This window comes from Lepidochelys kempii, chromosome 6, assembly GCF_965140285.1.
Source record: "Lepidochelys kempii isolate rLepKem1 chromosome 6, rLepKem1.hap1, whole genome shotgun sequence".
NCBI lineage: Eukaryota > Metazoa > Chordata > Testudines > Cheloniidae > Lepidochelys > Lepidochelys kempii.
Window position 1 is genome coordinate 67,793,955 of NC_136385.1, and position 18,612 is coordinate 67,812,566.

The 18,612-nt window shown below is 38.2% G+C and overlaps 1 protein-coding gene across 11 annotated transcripts in view; it reads left to right on the plus strand.

Moving 5' to 3' along the window:
* Positions 1-18,612, plus strand: part of SIPA1L1 (signal induced proliferation associated 1 like 1) — a 381,563-nt gene that overhangs the window by 238,391 nt on the left and 124,560 nt on the right. For all 11 annotated transcript variants that reach the window (XM_073348513.2, XM_073348511.2, XM_073348520.2 and 8 more), the window contains 2 exons: positions 6,301-8,114; positions 12,364-12,494. In XM_073348513.2, the coding sequence (XP_073204614.1) occupies positions 6,617-8,114; positions 12,364-12,494 (1,629 nt within the window). In that variant the 5' untranslated portion in view covers positions 6,301-6,616. The remainder of the gene's footprint in view (positions 1-6,300; positions 8,115-12,363; positions 12,495-18,612) is intronic.

The following is an 18,612-nucleotide window of genomic DNA, read 5'->3' on the forward strand; positions in this document are numbered from 1 at the left end:
TGTAGATAATTGGGGTTGTGATTATTGGGAGAACTGCACGGTAAATTGCTGGCCGGGTGCAAAGGTTGTAGCTCTCACAAGACATCTAGATAAACTTATGGTGCAGTGCTGCGGAGGAGCCAGTAGTCATGGTACTTCTGAGTACCAAAGTCATAGGGAAAGGTAGGATAGAGGTACTGCAGACCCAGATTTAGGCTGGTAGGTAAAAGATTATAGTCTAGGACCTCCATGTTAGTGTTCTCTGAAATGCTGGGTTTTAGGTTTATTAGGAACTGGAGAATCTTTTGGGAAAGGAGGACCCTACTCAGGAAGGATGGGATCCACCTAAACCAAAATGGAACCCCAAACTGCTGGCATGTAAAATTAAAAAGATTGTAAAAGTTTTTTTAAACTAAGGGCTAGGGGAAAGCCAACAGGTATGGAACAGCAAGCAACTGAATATTGACAAAAAATGTACAAGTGCATATATACAAATGCTAGAAGTCTAAATACTAAGATCAGTAAAGTTGAGAGCCGGGCATTAAATTAAGATATTGATAGAAAAGGCATCACAGAAACTTGATGGAATGATGACAGTCAATGAGACATGGTAATACCAGGATACAAATATATAGAAATGACAGAGTAGTTCTCGTTGTTGGGGGAGCAGCAAAGAAAAATCAAAGAAACCCACTTCAGTAGCGTTTAACTTCAAAAATGGGAATTACACAAAAATGAGGAAGCATTGTTAAACAGTAACAAGGGTGAAATGCTTGCAAACTGATTGAAAAGTATTTTAAAATACAGTAATGGAGACTCAAACTAAATGTATACCCCAAATTAAAAAAAAAAAAGCAGTAAGACAACCGAAAAAATGCCACCATGGCTAAACAGCAGAGTAAAAGGCAGTTAGAGACAAAAGGGCATCCTTTAAAAATTGGAAGTCAGATCCTAGTGAGGAAAACAGAAGCATAAACTCTGACAAGTCAAGTGTAAAAATGTAATAAGGCATGCTAGGAAAGAATTTGAAGAGCAACTAGCTAAGGACACACAAACTAACAGCACTTTTTTTAAAGTACGTTAGAAGCAGGAAGCCTGCCAAACAATCAGTGGAACCATTGGACAGTTGAAGTGCTAAAGGAGCTCTCAAGGAAGACAAGGCCATTGCAGACAAATTAAATTAATTATTTGCATAGGTTTTCACTGCAGAGGATGTGGGGAATATCCCCACAACCTGAGCAATTCTTTTAGGTGACACATCGGATTAACTGTCCCAGGTGAGGTGTCATTAGAGGAGGTTTTGGAACAAATTAGTAAATTAAACAGTAATAAGTCAGCAGGACCAGATGATGATCACCCAAGAGTTCTGAAGGAACTCAAATATGAAATTGCAGAACTACTAACTGTGGGATGAAGAAAAGGAGTACTTGTGGTACCTTAGAGACTAACAAATTTATTTGAGCATAAACCTGTCATAACTGTGGTATGTAACCTATCGCTTAAATCAGCTTCTGTATCTGATAAGCAGAGGTTAATTAATGTAACATCAATTTTTTAAAAAGGGACGTGATCCTGGTGATTACAAACCTGTAAGCCTACCTTCAGTACGAAGCAAATTGGTTGAAACTATAGTAAAGAACAGTATTATCAGACATATTGATAAACTTGATATGCTGGGAAAGAATCAACATGGCTTTTGTAAAGGGAATCATGTCTCACAAATCTATTAAAATTCTTTGAGGGTGTCAACAAGCAGGGGGACAAAGGTGATCCAGTTGATATACTTGGACTTTGGATTTTTAGAAAGCCGTTGACAAGGTCCCTTGCCAATGGCTCTTAATCATAGAATCATAGAAGATTAGGGTTGGAAGAAACTTCAGGAAGTCATCTAATCCAACCCCCTGCTCAAAGCAGGACCAACCCCCAACTACGTCATCCCAGCCAGGGCTTCGTCAAACCAGGCCTTAAAAACCTCTAAGGATGGAGATTACACCACCTCCCTAGGTAACCCATTCCAGGGCGTCACCACCCTCCTTGTGAAATAGTTTTTCCTAATATCCAACCTAGACCTCCCCCACTGCCACTTGAGACCATTGCTCCTTGTTTTGTCATCTGCCACGACTGAGAACAGCCTAGCTCCATCCTCTTTGGAATCCCGCTTCAGAGAGTTGAAAGCAGCTATCAAATCCCGCCTCACTCTTCTTTTCTCCTCATAAATCATGTGCTCCAGCCCCCTAATTATTTTCGTTGCCCTTTCCTGGACTCTCTCCAATTTGTCCACATCCTTTCTGTAGTGGGGGGCTCAAAACTGGACGCAATACTCCAGATGTGGCCTCATCAGTGCTGAATAGAGAGGAATAATCACTTCCTTTGGTCTGCTGGCAGTGCTCCTACTAATGCAGCCCAATATCCTTTTAGCCTTCTTGGCAACAAGGGCACACTGTTGACTTATGTCCAGCTTCTCGTCCACTGTAATCCCCAGGTTTTCAGCAAAGTAAACTGTTATGCTGTAAGAGGAAAGGTCCTTTCATGGATTAGTAACTGGTTAAAAGACAAGAAACAAAGGGTAGGAATAAATGGACAGTTTTTACAGTGGAGAGAGGTAAATAGTGAGGTTCCCCCAGGGATCTGTACTGGGACCAGTGCCGTTCAACATGGTCATAAATAATCTGGAGAAGGGAGTGAACAGTAAAGTGGCGAAAGAGGATAAAAAAATTACCGAAGGTAACTAAACTGGGTGACTGGTGACAAAATGGCAGATTAAATTAAAAGTTGTTAATTGCAAAGGAATGCACAGTGGAAAAATAATCCCAGCTATACATACAAAATTATGGGGTCTAAATTAGCTGTTACCACTCAAGAAAGAGATCTTGGTGTCACCGTGGATAGTTCTCTAAAAACATCCGCTCAGTGTTTGGCAGCAGTCAAAAAAGCTAACAATGTTTGGAACCACTAGGAAAGGGATGGATAGTAAAATAGAAAATATAGTAATGCCACTATATACATCCCATGGAACGTCCACACCTTGAATAGTGTATGCAGTTCTAGTCCCCCCATCTTAAAAAGATATGTTGGAATTGGAAAAGATGCAGAGAAGGGCAATTAAATTGATTAAGGGCATGGCACAGCTTTCATATTAGGAGAGATTAAAAAGACTGGGACTGTTCATCTTAAAAAAGAGATGGCCTAGGGGAGATATGATAGAGGTCTATGAAATCATGAGTGGCATGGAGAAAGCGAATAGAGAAGTGTTTTTTACACCTTCATATAACATAAGAACTGGGGGTTTCAAAGTAGCAGCCGTGTTAGTCTATATTCGCAAAAAGAACAGGAATCCTTGTGGCACCTTAGAAACTAACAAATTTATTAGAGCATAAGCTTTCGTGGGCTACAGCCCATTTCATCGGATGCATAGAATGGAACATATATATATATATATATATATATATATATATATATATATATATATATAAAATATACACACATACAGAGAACATGAAAAGGTGGAAGTAGCCATACCAACTGTAAGAGGCTGATTAATTAAGATGAGCTATTATTAGCAGGAGAAAAAAACTTTTGTAGTGATAATCAAGATGGCTCATTTAGACAGTTGACAAGAAGGTGTGAGGATACTTAACATGGGGAAATAGATTCAATATGTGTAATGACCCCACCACTCCCAGTCTCTTTCAAACCCAAGTTAATGGTATCTAGTTTGCATATTAATTCAAGTTCAGCAGTTTCTCGTTGGAGTCTGTTTTTGAAGCTTTTCTGTTGCAAAATTGCTACCTTTAAGTCTGTTACTGAGTGACCAGAGAGGTTGAAGTGTTCTCCTACCGGATTTTGAATGTTATGATTCCTGATGTCAGATTTGTGTCCATTTATTCTTTTGCATAGAGACTGTCCGGTTTGGCCAATGTACATGGCAAACGGGCATTGCTGGCACATGATGGTATATATCGCAATGGTAGATGTGCAGGTGAACGAGCCCCTGATGGTGTGGCTAATGTGATGAGGTCCTATGATGGTATCCCTTGAATAAATATGTGAACAGAGTTGGCATCGGGCTTTGTTGCAAGGATAGGTTCCTAGGTAGTGTTTTTGTTGTGTGGTTGCTGGAGAGTATTTGCCTCAGGTTCGGGGGCTGTCTCCCTAGGGGTCATCCGATGAAATTGATAGGCATCAGTTTTAAAACAAAAGAAAATACTTGTTCACATAACACAGAGTCAACCTGTGGAACTTGTTGCCATGTGAGATTGTGAAGGCCAAAAGTATAACTGGGTTCAAAAAAGAATTAGATAAATTCGTGGAGCATCAGCCTGTCAGTGGGTATTAGCAAGATGATCTGGGATGCAACTCCATGCTCTGGGTGACCCTGAGCCTCTGACTGCCAGAAGCTGGACTTGGACGACAGGGATGGATCACTCAAAATCTTTCTGTTCTGTTGGTTCCCTCTGGAGCCTCTGGTACTGGCCATTGCCAGAGACAGGATACTGGGCTAGCTGGACCATTGATCTGATCCAGTAAGGCTGTTCTTATGATACTGTATGTTCAGAGAACATCTTCGGTTGACTTTAGGTGCCAATGAGAGTGCTCAGCACTTCTGTATATCAGACCCTTCGGTTTCAATAAGGGCACCTGCTGACTGGCCCTTCCCAGGCTCAAAACGAGGAACACACAGTTAGTGACCACATATGAAAAGTTTGGCTTGTGAAATAATTGAAAATTCAGTAGTTTTGTGACTGAAGTAGCCGGTCAGCCTTCAAGAGTTATCCTATTTAGCTATGTAAAATTATTTTTATAAATATGATTGATGAAGTGTTACTAGGACGACAATTGCATGTCTGAATGGCTGCACAAAAACATCAGTATCACAAACTGCTTGCACTGTTTTTGCTATGTGTACTGGAATTAGTTTGCATTTTTCCTTCCTAAATGTTCAGCTTTATATAAATACCTGCTGCTGTTTCAAACCGATTGTGTCTATGGCAAGTGAAATTAAAACATACTGCCTTTGGAAGTAGAAAATGTTCTGGCAGGATATTTAATTACTGTGGAAGTAAGTACTCATTACTTTTGAGAGCTGACTGCAGAAAGTACTAGTTTTCCTAGAAGCACTAGAACCCTTGATTCATAGACAATACTGCATTGTCAACGTGGTGCTGGTTCAGCAGCATCTTTCCACAGATATTTGGCAAGTATTTAAAGGCCACATTTTGTGTAATTGGTTTAGTCTTTGAAAATGATCTACTTCTTTTTGTTAAAGGATGTACACAGCAGTACAGGATTTTATGCTGACATTCTTATGCCTTTGTCTTCTACCAATCGGGGCATATTTGTATAACTTTTTGTAGCTCCTCAAAGAGTAACATAATGCTTTGTTATCAGTTTTGGTGCTGAGGAGTGTAGAAGAGCATTTCTTTCAATAGCCTTGTGAAGCTGGAATATAGGGGAGCTGTGATATTCGCAGTATTTTGTCAGCAAGTGAAACATTTCCATATCTGGGTATGCAAAAGTGCGTGTGTGTGTGCACACGTTCACTTTGTGTGTACGTAACAAGTGGGAAAATGGGGTTGAGGGGATGCTACATATTTTCCAAAATATTTAGCTTTTGTGCAAATAGGACTGGGGGGAGGGGAGCATAAGATAAGTGTTACTGAAGTAAGTTATGCCTACTGTAGAAACCTTTTAGAATCTTTTTCTCGTTAGCTTTCTGCAGTTTTGTTATTAGCAGAGTATAAATAATTGTGAAATAGTAACAAAGTGGAACAGTGGATATTGATTTCTAATTACTCACAAGGGTGGTTGACATCTAAACATTAGTCTTGCTTACAAACCTTAAAAGAATTGTATTTTTCTAACTCAGTCTACAGAATGTGTAATAAATCAGTGATTTTTACAGTATGTGTGCGCTTTATTGTGGAGCATACCTGTCACACTGAAGTATTTTATGACGTAGTTAGGTTTCTTGGAATACTGTGCGTGGGCTTAGGGCTGTCGCCAGGGACAGACTGCTCTCTGCTTTGTTTTGTAATATTCTCTGCCAGCCAACCTATAAAACAGCACTGACCTATTCAGTAGGTGTGCTTTGTACACAAATGTTGCATCCAAAAGTAATGTCTTTCTATATGCAAATCAATAGGTACAGTACATGAAAATTCCACCACTCTACATTTTTGATACAGTGTAGGAGGGTTTAAAAATGGAGTGTTTGTTTTACATATAACTTTAGTGTAGTAATTTATTTAATACATTTGGTTGCGGGATAATGCATTTACATAAAATTACTAATACTTTTGTCTCCCTGTTTCTCTGTTCTAGGCATAAAATCATTGGATTATAATAACTCTGAAGTTTTTGGAACTCAAGTGATGTTAAAACAATTTAGGCCTATTGGAATATGGCCACCTGTTAAAATGCAAAAGCTAAAGGAGCTATTACATATAAAAACTTATTGAAGACCTGAATTTCCTGGATATCTGTCATTTAACTGCTTCCTTAAATGACCATGTTTGGGATCTCATGCAACCAGTGTATATTTTGGAGACTATTCTCCAAAAGGGAATTGTGCATTTAAAAAGCAGAGATGACTATGTCTTCTTTTGGAACTTACTAAAGCTAAACATATTTACAAATCATGACCAGCTTGAAGCGGTCCCAGACTGAAAGAGCTGTTGCCACTGGGGTAGCAGTTGGAACAGATGGAGGTTCTAAAGTTCACTCAGATGACTTTTACATGAGGCGCTTTAGGTCACAGAATGGCAGCTTAGGATCTGCAGTCATGGCTCCAGTGGGGCCTCCACGCAGTGACGGTTCCCACCACCTTACCTCTACTCCTGGTGTTCCCAAAATGGGAGTTAGGGCCAGGATTGCTGATTGGCCCCCAAGGAAGGAAAATGTCAAAGAAACTAGCAGATCAAGTCAAGAAAATGAAACATCAAGTTGCCTTGATAGTATGTCCTCTAAAAGCAGTCCTGGGAGTCAGGGGAGCTCTGTTAACCTGAATGCTAGTGACTCTGTCATGTTAAAGAGTATCCAGAACACTCTTAAAAACAAAACAAGACAATCTGAGAATCTAGATTCTAGGTTTCTTACACCTGATGGTTACCCCAGTTCCCCTAGGAAAGCCCTTCGCAGAATAAGACAACGCAGTAACAGTGACATTACCCTAAGTGAACTTGATGTGGATAGCTTTGATGAATGTATTTCACCCACTTTTAAATCTGGGCCATCACTGCACAGGGAATATGGCAGCACATCCTCAATAGATAAGCAGGGAACTTCAGGGGACAGTTTTTTTGATTTATTAAAGGGTTATAAAGATGAGAAGTCTGATCAGAGAAGCCCAGCTCCAGCCAAACTCAGTGAACTTCTGATAGCCAGTGGAAGCAAGGGTTCAGGATTCTCTTTGGATGTGATAGATGGGCCTATCACTCAGAGAGAGAATCTCAGACTCTTTAAGGAGAGGGAGAAACCACTTAAAAGGCGCTCAAAATCAGAGACTGGAGATTCTTCTATTTTTCGTAAGTTGCGTAATGCCAAAGGTGAAGGGGAACTCACAAAGTCTTCAGACCTTGAAGATAACAGGTCAGAAGACAGTGTCAGGCCTTGGACTTGTCCAAAATGCTTTGCCCATTATGATGTTCAGAGTATATTATTTGATTTAAATGAAGCAGCAATCAATAGACATAATGTTATTAAAAGAAGAAACACTACAACAGGAGCTTCTGCTGCAGCAGCAGCATCATTAGTTTCTGGGCCCTTGTCCCATTCTGCAAGTTTCAATTCTCCTATGGGCAGCACTGAAGACCTGAATTCAAAAGGAAATCTCAATATGGACCAGGGGGATGATAAAAGCAATGAACTTGTGATGAGTTGTCCTTATTTTCGTAATGAGATTGGTGGGGAAGGAGAACGGAAGATCAGCCTGTACAAATCTAATTCAGGTTCCTTCAGTGGATGCGAAAGTGCCTCTTTTGAGTCTACTCTTAGCTCCCATTGCACAAATGCAGGAGTGGCAGTACTTGAAGTCCCCAAGGAAAATCTGTTGTTACATTTAGATAGAGTGAAGAGATACATCGTTGAACATGTGGACCTAGGTGCATACTATTATCGGAAATTCTTCTATCAGAAGGGTAAGTAACCTTTTTTCCCTACAATATATCAGTATTTTTCTGTGACTCCAAATAGGAAATTATTTTGGCATGTAATAATTCATGCAAATCTTACTATGGAGTGCTGTATTCCTCTGACATTTTAATAACTTAGAAGTAAGTTTACCCTTAATAAAAAAAAACATATATCTTGATTCAGAGTAAAAAACCCCAAAACATTTAAATCAAGTTAAAAGGCAACAATTTTGATTTATGTGCATGTTATCTTGCATTACAATTATCACTCTAGGAAGAGAATTCTTATTCACATAATTCTACAAAAATTTCAGTATTTTTGAATAGCAGCAGATTCTTTCTTAGATAGCAACTATCTTAAAAAACAGCAGTAAGAATCAATCTTTTTGTCAGCTAGCGTTCCATTTTTTTCCAGGGGATGGAGATATATAAGCCCCTCTACCTCTCCTCTTGTTCCTCTCACTGCTGGCTATGTTCAGGAAGGACCAGCTAGAAGAACAGTCAGTGGCAGCAGTGGGTGGCCAGCTGGTAGCCTTGGTGCCACAAGCAAAGCTTATAAGGAAAGTGTGGCCATCTCTATGAAGGCCAGCCTGTGGCTTCAGTCCGACTGAAAGTAATGAGAGATGGTGGCCATTTTGAGTAAGTTCAGAAGATGAGCCACCTAAAAATTGTAGGACTCAAGGTCATAGCATGAGAATTCATAACTTTGGAATGTTTATGCCATGGGATTGCCGCTTATCAAAGTGTTTGGGTCACTGCATCTTGGCTCTGTGTTTCAAAGTGCATGGTGGATACATGACAGTACTATACATGTCCTGAGACGGGCTATTTTTGCCATAGTAAGGTCCAGTTCAATATATGATAATTTCAGAAGAAACTTGCAAGAGTTATGCTGTTTGTGGCTGTCATTCTCAATATGACAGTATGAGCTTTGGCCCCCTACTTATGTCTTCGCCAGCTGTTGGCAATGAGTTTATCATGGTATTTTGTAGTCCCCTATCTACAGTTACGGCTTCTACAAAGCTGCTTCCCATCTGTTTGAATTAGGTCCAAACTTCCAAACTAATTCTTGGTGTAGTTTACTCTATCCCAGTGAGTGAATGTTAATTGGAATCACTGTAGTAAGTGTCAGAAAGACTTAGAGGCTTGGTATACAGAACTTGAAGACAGACAAGTTTAGAAGACAGAGAGATGGAGATGTTTCAGTTTTGAAAATGCTTCTTTTTCAAGTGAACATGTCACTTGCTGACTATGTAAACATACAGAGACTTATATTAGCACTAACTCATATTTGCCAAGTTGTGTAGCTCCACATGTGGCATCATACACACAAAATGTAATGAGCTAATTTGCATATTTGCAAATAATTTGCATGCAGTAATAAATTTCAGCTTCTGTTCAATACACCCTGCCCCAAGCAGTGGCATGGTTATGACATGAAGTGATACAAAACTTGGTATCTGTGTCACTTCCCTGGTGCCTTCTATTCACGGTCTCAATGGGCTATACAAAACATGAGGGATGAAACACCTCGCAGAAGGCCCAGCTGTCTGGTTTGGAAGCTGTGCAGGAAACTGTGAAGAGAAAAGAGAATGTGTGGGGGTGTAGGAGAGGGATTAAGGTTGGGTGCAAGGGAATGTGGGATACAGTGGAAAAGAGAGGGATACAAGGAGGGAGAGGGTCAGCAGATATGTAAGGGAATGTGGACTAAGGATGGAGACTGTGGGGAGCACAATGGAATTTGAGGAGCAGGAGGGAGACTGGGAGCAGGAAAATACAGCAAAAGGTATAGGACTGGAGGTTAGAACACCATAGAAGAAAACTGTGAGTGTGGTAAGGACAGAGGTAGAAACAGTTGAGAGGATGTGTGGTAACATAGGGGACTGATTGGGGAGGTAACTGTAGAGGGTGAGAATGCCAACTCTCCCACAAAGCGGGTTGGGAGAGGAGGTAAATGAAGTTCCCCTCCAGATAGCTAAGGGCAGAGCCTGGCCTTTTTGTGTGTGCATGTAACAACATGTAAGCTTGGATTCTGAAATTGAAATTATCACACACAAATAGAGGGTGGAAGAGTAACTTGCTCTTAAGACTAAAGAATTTTTTTTTTAAGGCTGAACAAAAACACACAGTTGCACTCCTTTTTTGTAGTCATGATGAAAAACAATTGTGAAGGAGAAAAGGAAGTACCCAACCTCCAGCAGAGGAAAAAAAGTTGCAATTAGAGAGTGTCCCATTTCCCATACAGCACTAGATAAACAATTTGTGGGGTGCCTGAAAGTGTTCAGAGCTGGCTGTAATAGGTTTCCGTGATATTATGTCAGGTGCAGGCAGATCCCTCAATATAGGTAATCTTGTGTTGATATACAGTTGGCTTGTGTATCTGATCAGATGGAGTCTATTATAGTCTAAAACGTTAAGGAAGCCGTGAGCAAAGTTTTTACTGGGAAAACTAAATAAATCAGATGATGTGAAAATATCTACATATTTTTAATTGCCAAACTCTGAAACCTGAGGGTGAGGAAAGAGAGTGAGATCAGAGCCCGAACTCCAATCTGAGCTGCAATGTGAAAGCATCACATCCACACAGTTATTTTTAGCACTCTTGCATTTGCTCCTCTACCACAAGTCTGTGGATGTTGGCTGGAGGGCTTGCTCCCAGATGCTGTGTAGACATACCCTTGTAGGACATATGCATTTTAGTTGCTGTACAGAAAATAAACGATAGATTAATTTTAGCTAATCTGCTATGAGGTTAAACTTGCTGTTCTATGAAAAAGCTTGTGAGAATTACAAATTTATCCAAGTTTGTAATTAATTTTTGAATAAAGAACTTCCAAGTATTCCATAAATTGTGCACAGTCTACACATACTACTACAGTCAAAGTTTTGTTTTATATTACTTTGAAAGTAAATGTAAATTCTCTAATGAGTTTAATTTAAACCAGGAAATTCTAGAGAATTCTGAAAATCATAGGTGACATTTCCCCCCCATTGAATCGTTTATTTTTAATTGAAAGAATGAAGTTCCAGCCTGAAGTTCAAATAAATCCTGTGTTGCTTTTATGGTAGGCCCTGTAATCTTCTGTTATTCTATGTATTCCATAAATACTGACAATATTATGATGTAATAGGACTTGTTGCCTTGAGAAATACTTGTGTTTATAATTTACTGAGTGTTTCTCTAAACTCAACCTGCCAGGCAGTCTAGATTTGAATTTACCTAGTCACTAAAGATAGGTTTCCATTTAACTGTATGACATACTACATTAGTGGCAGCTCTTCTCTCACCTCCCAACTTCAATCCCCATGAAAAACAGTCCAAGAATTATAAATAGTAAAGAGGTCTCCTAACCCAACTTCTGAATGCTTGTGCTTAAGTTTTCAGGTCTATGTTTTGTTGGACTACATTTTTTTGTGTACTAGAAAATTTGGATTTGTGCATACGAATTGAGTAATTTACAGGTGTAAAATAAGAATTAATTAATTTTACCTGTCACTCAGCAAATAAGTGATTGTTCCTTCTGCCATATTTTCCACCACTTTGTCCAGTCCAATTTTAAACTCAATTAAGACTTTATTTTCTTTTGGGGTACTACTCCGTAGTCTCACTGTTATAAAATGTTTCTTGATATTCATCCTAAATTTTCTGCTACTTAATTTTGTCCGTACATTAATTTTATGACTTTTTTTCTTTCTTACTTCTCAAATAATACTTCTCTTTGATTTTTATACCCTTCAAATACTTGTCAAGGTTTATTGTATTGCCCCTGAACTGTCATTTGTCAAACTATAAGTTAGTCTACAAAGAAAGTCAAGTATAGTCTATACTTTTTTATAGTATAATCAACACTGTCATTTCAGATTTAAATATGTAGTTCTGAGTTTTTTGCATCCATTAATTTGCTTTCCATACTTTTACTTTTAATGCATTGGGTCAAATGTATTGATTGATTTAGTGTGAGTGAAACCTACCCCTTTGCAAAGGACCAGCATAAGGGGCAAACATATGTTAAGTCCCATTTCACCCCTGTTTTGAGTACAGGCACAAAGACAAATTTCACCCTACAAATATAGATAGATCTCATTGGTGAATTGATGGCTAAGGGTGAAATTTTGGCTTCAGTGAAGTCAATGACAAACTCCCATTAACTTCATTGGGTCCAGAATTTCACACTTAATAAATTATCTGAATGCAAAATGTTTCTGTGAGAGCTGTAACATGAATTTTTCCTTTATTTTTATTTTTATACCCAAGAACACTGGAACTATTTTGGGGTAGATGAGAGCCTGGGTCCAGTGGCTGTGAGCATTAGAAGAGAAAAACCAGATGAAATAAAAGAAAATGGACCTCTGTATAACTACCGCATCATTTTCAGAACCAGTGAGGTAAGCAAAGTATGAGTGGAATAAGAGGGGAAGAAACTCGTAATGAACAGGCAAAGCCAGATAGTATGTGGTGAAATCATAGATCCAGGTAGTTGTTGTATTGAAGATATTAGAAACCAGAAGGAAGCCTGTTTGTTGCTCATCATGATACATTTTTGTCTTCCACATGTAAATATGCTACAGTAATCTCCTTACCAAGAACCATAATAAATTATATTTTATAGAATAAAGATAAATATATCACAAAGTGAACTATACAGTAGCATCCCACAAATAAACAGTATATTTGAGCAAATCACTTTGGTTAGGGCTTGAAAAATTTACTGGACATCATGGTGAGAGGCAAGTAAGAGAGTATGGAACATTCCACACCCTAACACTTTAGGTGGCAGTGCATTGGTCTCAGAAGCCTATTGTATTTTTAACAGCTAACTAGTGTACATGTGGAGGGGAGGTGGGGTAAGCAGATGGGGACAGTGTACAGAATTAGCCTTCTTTTCAGATGCTGAGTCTGGGCTTTATTGTTGGTCCCATCTTTCCTGGATAGTAGATGTTTGATAGATTGGACGCTTTCCCACAGATTCGTCTTTCTTTTCATTCCCTCCCTTCCTCCCTCCCTCTCAGCTGCTGCAAAAACAGTGTTTCTTTTCCTCTTTGCTTTTTTTCTAGCAGAACGAAACGATGGATATTCCACTCATCCTTCCTTTCAAACTGGGAAATTTCATTCTCTTCCTTTTCTTTTTCCTCTCACATTCAGATTACATCTCCACCATTGTTGCTGTTTATGGCACATTTATTTTAAGAGTGGCTATCTTCATTGCTGCAGTTCTTATCCTTTAGCTGGAGTGAAGATGACCAGACTCTTTGTCAATCTCAATCTCTGCTCTGTAAATTTAAGCAACAGAAACTACTAATCTTCAGCTGCTTCTAAGAATGCTGTCTCTGCTGGGGGAGTGAGGAGGTATGGTCTCTACTTACGCAGGTGTTGGTTTCATCATTTCTTCCTCCTATTGGTAGATTTCTAGAGCAGCAAAATGAAATCTGAAACCACTGGTTAGTGCCAGTCCTTTTGTTCAAACTGCTGGGGCAGCAGAAGTGAAACTGACCAATCTCTTGTAAATTACACTTTGTTACAACAAAGGTATTGTTTCACTCTTGGGAGAATTTTGTCAGTGGCAAATAGGGGAAGATGCTTTTTTAAAGCTGTCTTATGTCTGAAGTTGTGTGTTCCATTTGTTGTTGAGTTTTATTATAAAAAGGCACACACAATTGTTTGGCACACCCAAGGGTACGGCACAGGTTGTAAAAGCAATTACAGATTTTCAGGCTGTTGCTTTCTGTGTAGCTTGCTAACTTTAACTTACTTGACATTTACACTCATCTTATAAAGCTATTGAAACTTTCCTTCTCACCATTAATTTCAATTAACGTTATATGTAAGGTAACTATGATGTAACTTTCTTCTCCAAGAACATTCAAATGGACACATTACTTAGTTTATCTCGTCTGAAGTATTCAGTTCAAATGCAGTTCAGTGTACAACTAGGACTTTTGTTTCCTATTTAAAGCTCAAACTCTGATAAATAAAGATTAGCGTTCACCTTGCAGACCACCTCAGGCTAAACTTAGAGTACCACTGGCAAAAGTTGTGGGGTTTTTTTGTCTCTTATATCTAATTTACACTTAGGGATTTTTTTTAATCTTATTTTATTAGTTTATGCAAGACATCCCATATCTTGCAACAGAATAGTAGTCCTTTTGGATGAGTAAATAAGATAATGGAAGGATGCATGTAAAAAAAATAGAACTACTGTGTTTTCCGTACTAAATTAAAATAAAGTTTGCATAGACTTATTACTGGATAAATAATTAGGTAAATGAGTTTTTTAACTCTATTGCTGGTTTAAATTTAGTCCAGCTTTGTCGTAACCATAAATTACTACGTAATAGCTTTTGCATATTCTTCCTTCAAATCTGTAAGTAGTGTTTTGAGAATCGAGATGGGTAAGCTTGCAAGTATTCTCACCTTAGCATCCCAACCTCGGCTTCAGTGAATCATAAAACATCAAAATGCAGAACTGGAAAGGACCTTGATAGGTCATCTAGTCCAGTCCCCTGCACTGAGGCAGGACTAAGTATTATCTAGACCATCCATGACAGGTGTTTGTCTACTCTGTTTTTATAAACCTCTAATGACAAAGATTCCACAACTTCCATAGGTAATTTGTTCCTGTGCTTAATTTGCCCTTACAGTTAGGAGGTTTTTCCTACTGTCCTACCTAAATCTCCCTTGCTGCAGTTTAAACTAGGGCTGTCAAGTGGTTAAAAAATTAATTGCAATTAATCATGCTGTGAAACAATAATAGAATACTATTTATTTAAATATTTGTGGATGTTTTCTACATTTTCAAATATATTAATTTCATTTACACCACAGAATACAAAGTGTACAGTGCTCACTTTATATTTATTTTTATTACAAATATTTTTCACTTTAAAAACTAAAAGAAATAGTACTGTATTTTTAAATTCAACCAATACAAGTACTATAGTGTAATTTCTTTATCATGCAAGTTGGACTTACAAATGTAGAATTATGTACAAAAAAACCCTGCATTCAAAAAAAAAAAAAAAAAAGTAAAACTTTAGAGCCTATAAATTTAATCAGTCCTACTTCTTGTTCAGCCAATCACTCAGACAAACAATTCTGTTTACATTTGCAGAAGATAATGCAATTGAAATATCTGAAAATGTAGAAGTACATCCAAAATATTTAATAAATTTCAATTGGTATTCTATTGTTTAACAGTGCGATTAATCACAATTAATTTTGAGTTAATCGCGTGAGTTAACTGCGATTAATCGACTGCCCTAGTTTAAACCCATTACTACTTGTCCTGTCTTCAGTGGATGAGAACAACCTTTTACATACTTGAAGACTGTTATCATGTCCCCCCTCAGTCTTCTCTTGTCCAGAATAAACAAACCCAGTTTTTTCAGTCTTTCCTCATAGGTCATGTTTTCTAGACCTTTAATTGTTTTTGTTGCTTTCCTTGACTTTTTCCAGTTTGTGCACATCTTTCCTGAAGCACAGTGCCCAGAACTGGACACAGTATTCAAGTTGAGGCCTTATCAGTGCTGAGTAGAATGGAAGAATTACTTCTGGTGTCTTGCTTATAAAACTACTGCAAATATATCCCAGAATGAGTTTTTTACAACAGTTTTATACTGATGACTCGTATTTAGTTTGTGATCTACTATGAGCCTCAGATCCTTTTCTGCAGCACTCCTTCCAAGGCTGTCATTTCCCATTTTGTATGTGTGCTATTGATTATTCCTTCCTAAGTGGAATACTTTGCATTTGTCCTTATGGAATTTCATCTTATTTATTTCAGACCATTTCTACAGTTTTTCAAGATCATTTTGAATTCTAATCCTGTCCTCCAAAGTGCTTGCAATCCCTCCCAGCATGGTATCATGCACAAACTTTAAGTGTACTCTGTATGCCATTATCAAAATAATTTATGAAGATATTGAATAGAATCGGACTCAGGACTGATTCCTACGGGACCTCACTTCATATGCCCTTCCAGCTTGGCTGTGAACCATTGATAACTACTCTCTGAGTACAGTTTTCCCACTAGTTGTGCACTAACCTTATAGTACGTTTGGCTAGGCTATATTTCCCTAGTTTGCTTATGAGAATGTCGGGTGAGACAGTACTAACATCAAGATATATCACATCTACTGCTTCCTGCCTAGCCACAAAGCTTGTTACCCTGTGTAAAAAGGGATATTAGGTTGGTATAACATGATTTGTTCTTGACAAATTCATGTTGACTATTACTTATCACCTTATATCTTCCAGGTGCTTACAAACTGACTGACTGATTATTTGCTCCATTACCTTTCCAGGTACCAAAGTTAAGCTGACTGGTCTAAAATTTCCATGGTTGTCCATATTCTCCTTTTTATAGATAGATAGTATGTTCTCTTCAGCCAGGTATTTTATTAGACCCTGCTGACTTGAAGACATCTAACTTGCCTAAGTAATTCTTAGCTTGCTTTTCCCCTATTTTAGCCTCAGATCCTACCCAGTTTACCTAGATGTTTGCTATGATAGCTGTCCAGTCACTGCTAACCTTTTTGGTGAAAACAGAAAACAAAAAGGAATTTAACACTTTAGCCCTTGCTACATTTTCTGTTGTTGTCTTTTCCTCCTCGCTGAGTAATGGACTTACTCTGTCCTGGGGTCTTCCCCTTGCTTCTAATGTATTTGTAAAATGTTTTCATGTTATCCTTTATGTCCCTAGCTAGTTTAATCTCGTTTTGTGCCTTGGGCTTTCTAATTTTGCCCCAACATGCTTGTGGTGTTTGTTTATAGTCATCTTTTGGTTAAGCTAAGGTGGTCTGTTACCATGCCTCTTATCTTTCCTATGCATGGGGGTAGTTTCCTCTTATTCCAATATCTCTCTAAAAAACTGCCAACTCTTCGGAATGTTTCTGTCTTAGACTTGGTTCCCCTGGGATCTTACCTATCAATTCTCTGAGTTTCCTAAAGTCTGCCTTCTTGAAGTCCATTATGTTTGTTGTGCTGTTTTCATGTGCACTAACACAAGAAAGATCCAAATAGAAAGCGTGCACAAAACCCCCCCAAAAAGAAGAGGAGTACTTGTGGCACCTTAGAGACTAACCAATTTATTTGAGCATAAGCTTTCGTAGCTCACTTCATTGGAAAGCTTATGCTCAGATAAATTGGTTAGTCTCTAAGGTGCCACAAGTACTTCTTTTCTTTTTGCGAATACAGACTAACACGGCTGTTACTCTAAAACCCCCTCAGTAAATAGAGAAACAATTCTACATTTATGGTTTCTTTTTAAGTTACTGCCCTTTTCTAGTAAAGTATCATCACTAAATCCATATTTTCTACATTTTTATACTATATCAGATCAATACAATATCACAGTCTGAGTTTCATGTGAACATATAAATCCCATTACATGTTCCCAAATGTAAGCAGCACACACACAAAAAACATTCTCTAAGAACTGTTGTGGATTTGGTTGATTGGTTTTTTTTTTTTAAGTTGACTCTAATGCTGGGAAAAAGTGCTGGGTTAACAGCTCTGGAGACTGAAGTTCTGTATTTATTTACAGAATGGGTGTGCAGGATGCGCTGCCCCACTTTGTCTAGCCAATATACCTCAGTCCGAACTGGAGGGATCATCTCTAGGTATGAGAGAGGGATTTATTCTCTTCTCTTTCAATCTGTCATAGAATCTTCTATGAATTACAATGAATGGTATCAATTAGTACCATCTGTTGGTGATTTTTTGACTTGAACGCTGTTAAATATAAATTGGACTAGGTCAACCAAACCACTTCACATAGTGTAGGTCATTGAATTGAGAAATACTATACTTTAAACACACAAGTACAAATGGACTCCTGTTATAATTAACTATTGTAAAATAATGGCACACTAAAGATCATTAATGTGTTCATCTATAGGTCTCAATTTAAAGGAGAAATATATTTCTTCACACATAGAAATAACTGGCTTCCAATAAATCAATCAAATAAAATACATTAATAATCTAAATTGCTTTATAAGCCACATGTAAATCTGACTAGATTGTTGCAACTTGATTGGCCAATATACTGAGCATTAATTTTGTGACAGAGTCCAATGAAATCCAAACTCATAGCATACTACATGTATAGTGGCACCCAACACACAATATGGAGGACAAATAGCAAAATAAAACCCTAACTAGGCAGTATTTTTGAATTATTTTTCCATATAAAAGATTTGGCTTATAACAGCAACTATTTTGGGACATAGCACTTCTGGGGTATTTAATGATTGCCTGGGGTTAATACCTGAAGTGCATAACTCTTACTGGTTGGCTATTAATCCTCAGGAAATTCCCTCTACCTTTGTTGCTTAAACTCAGGGCTTGTCTACATTGAACACTCAAGAAAGGTAAGGCGAATCAAGTAAAGATGTAAAGTCAATGTGCATAAATTAAATTGTGTTAACTTCTCTTCCCTCTTCCTCTGCCCTACTCCCATCCCTTTGCTTTCTTCAGGACTAAAGTGGCCTAAAATACCTGTAA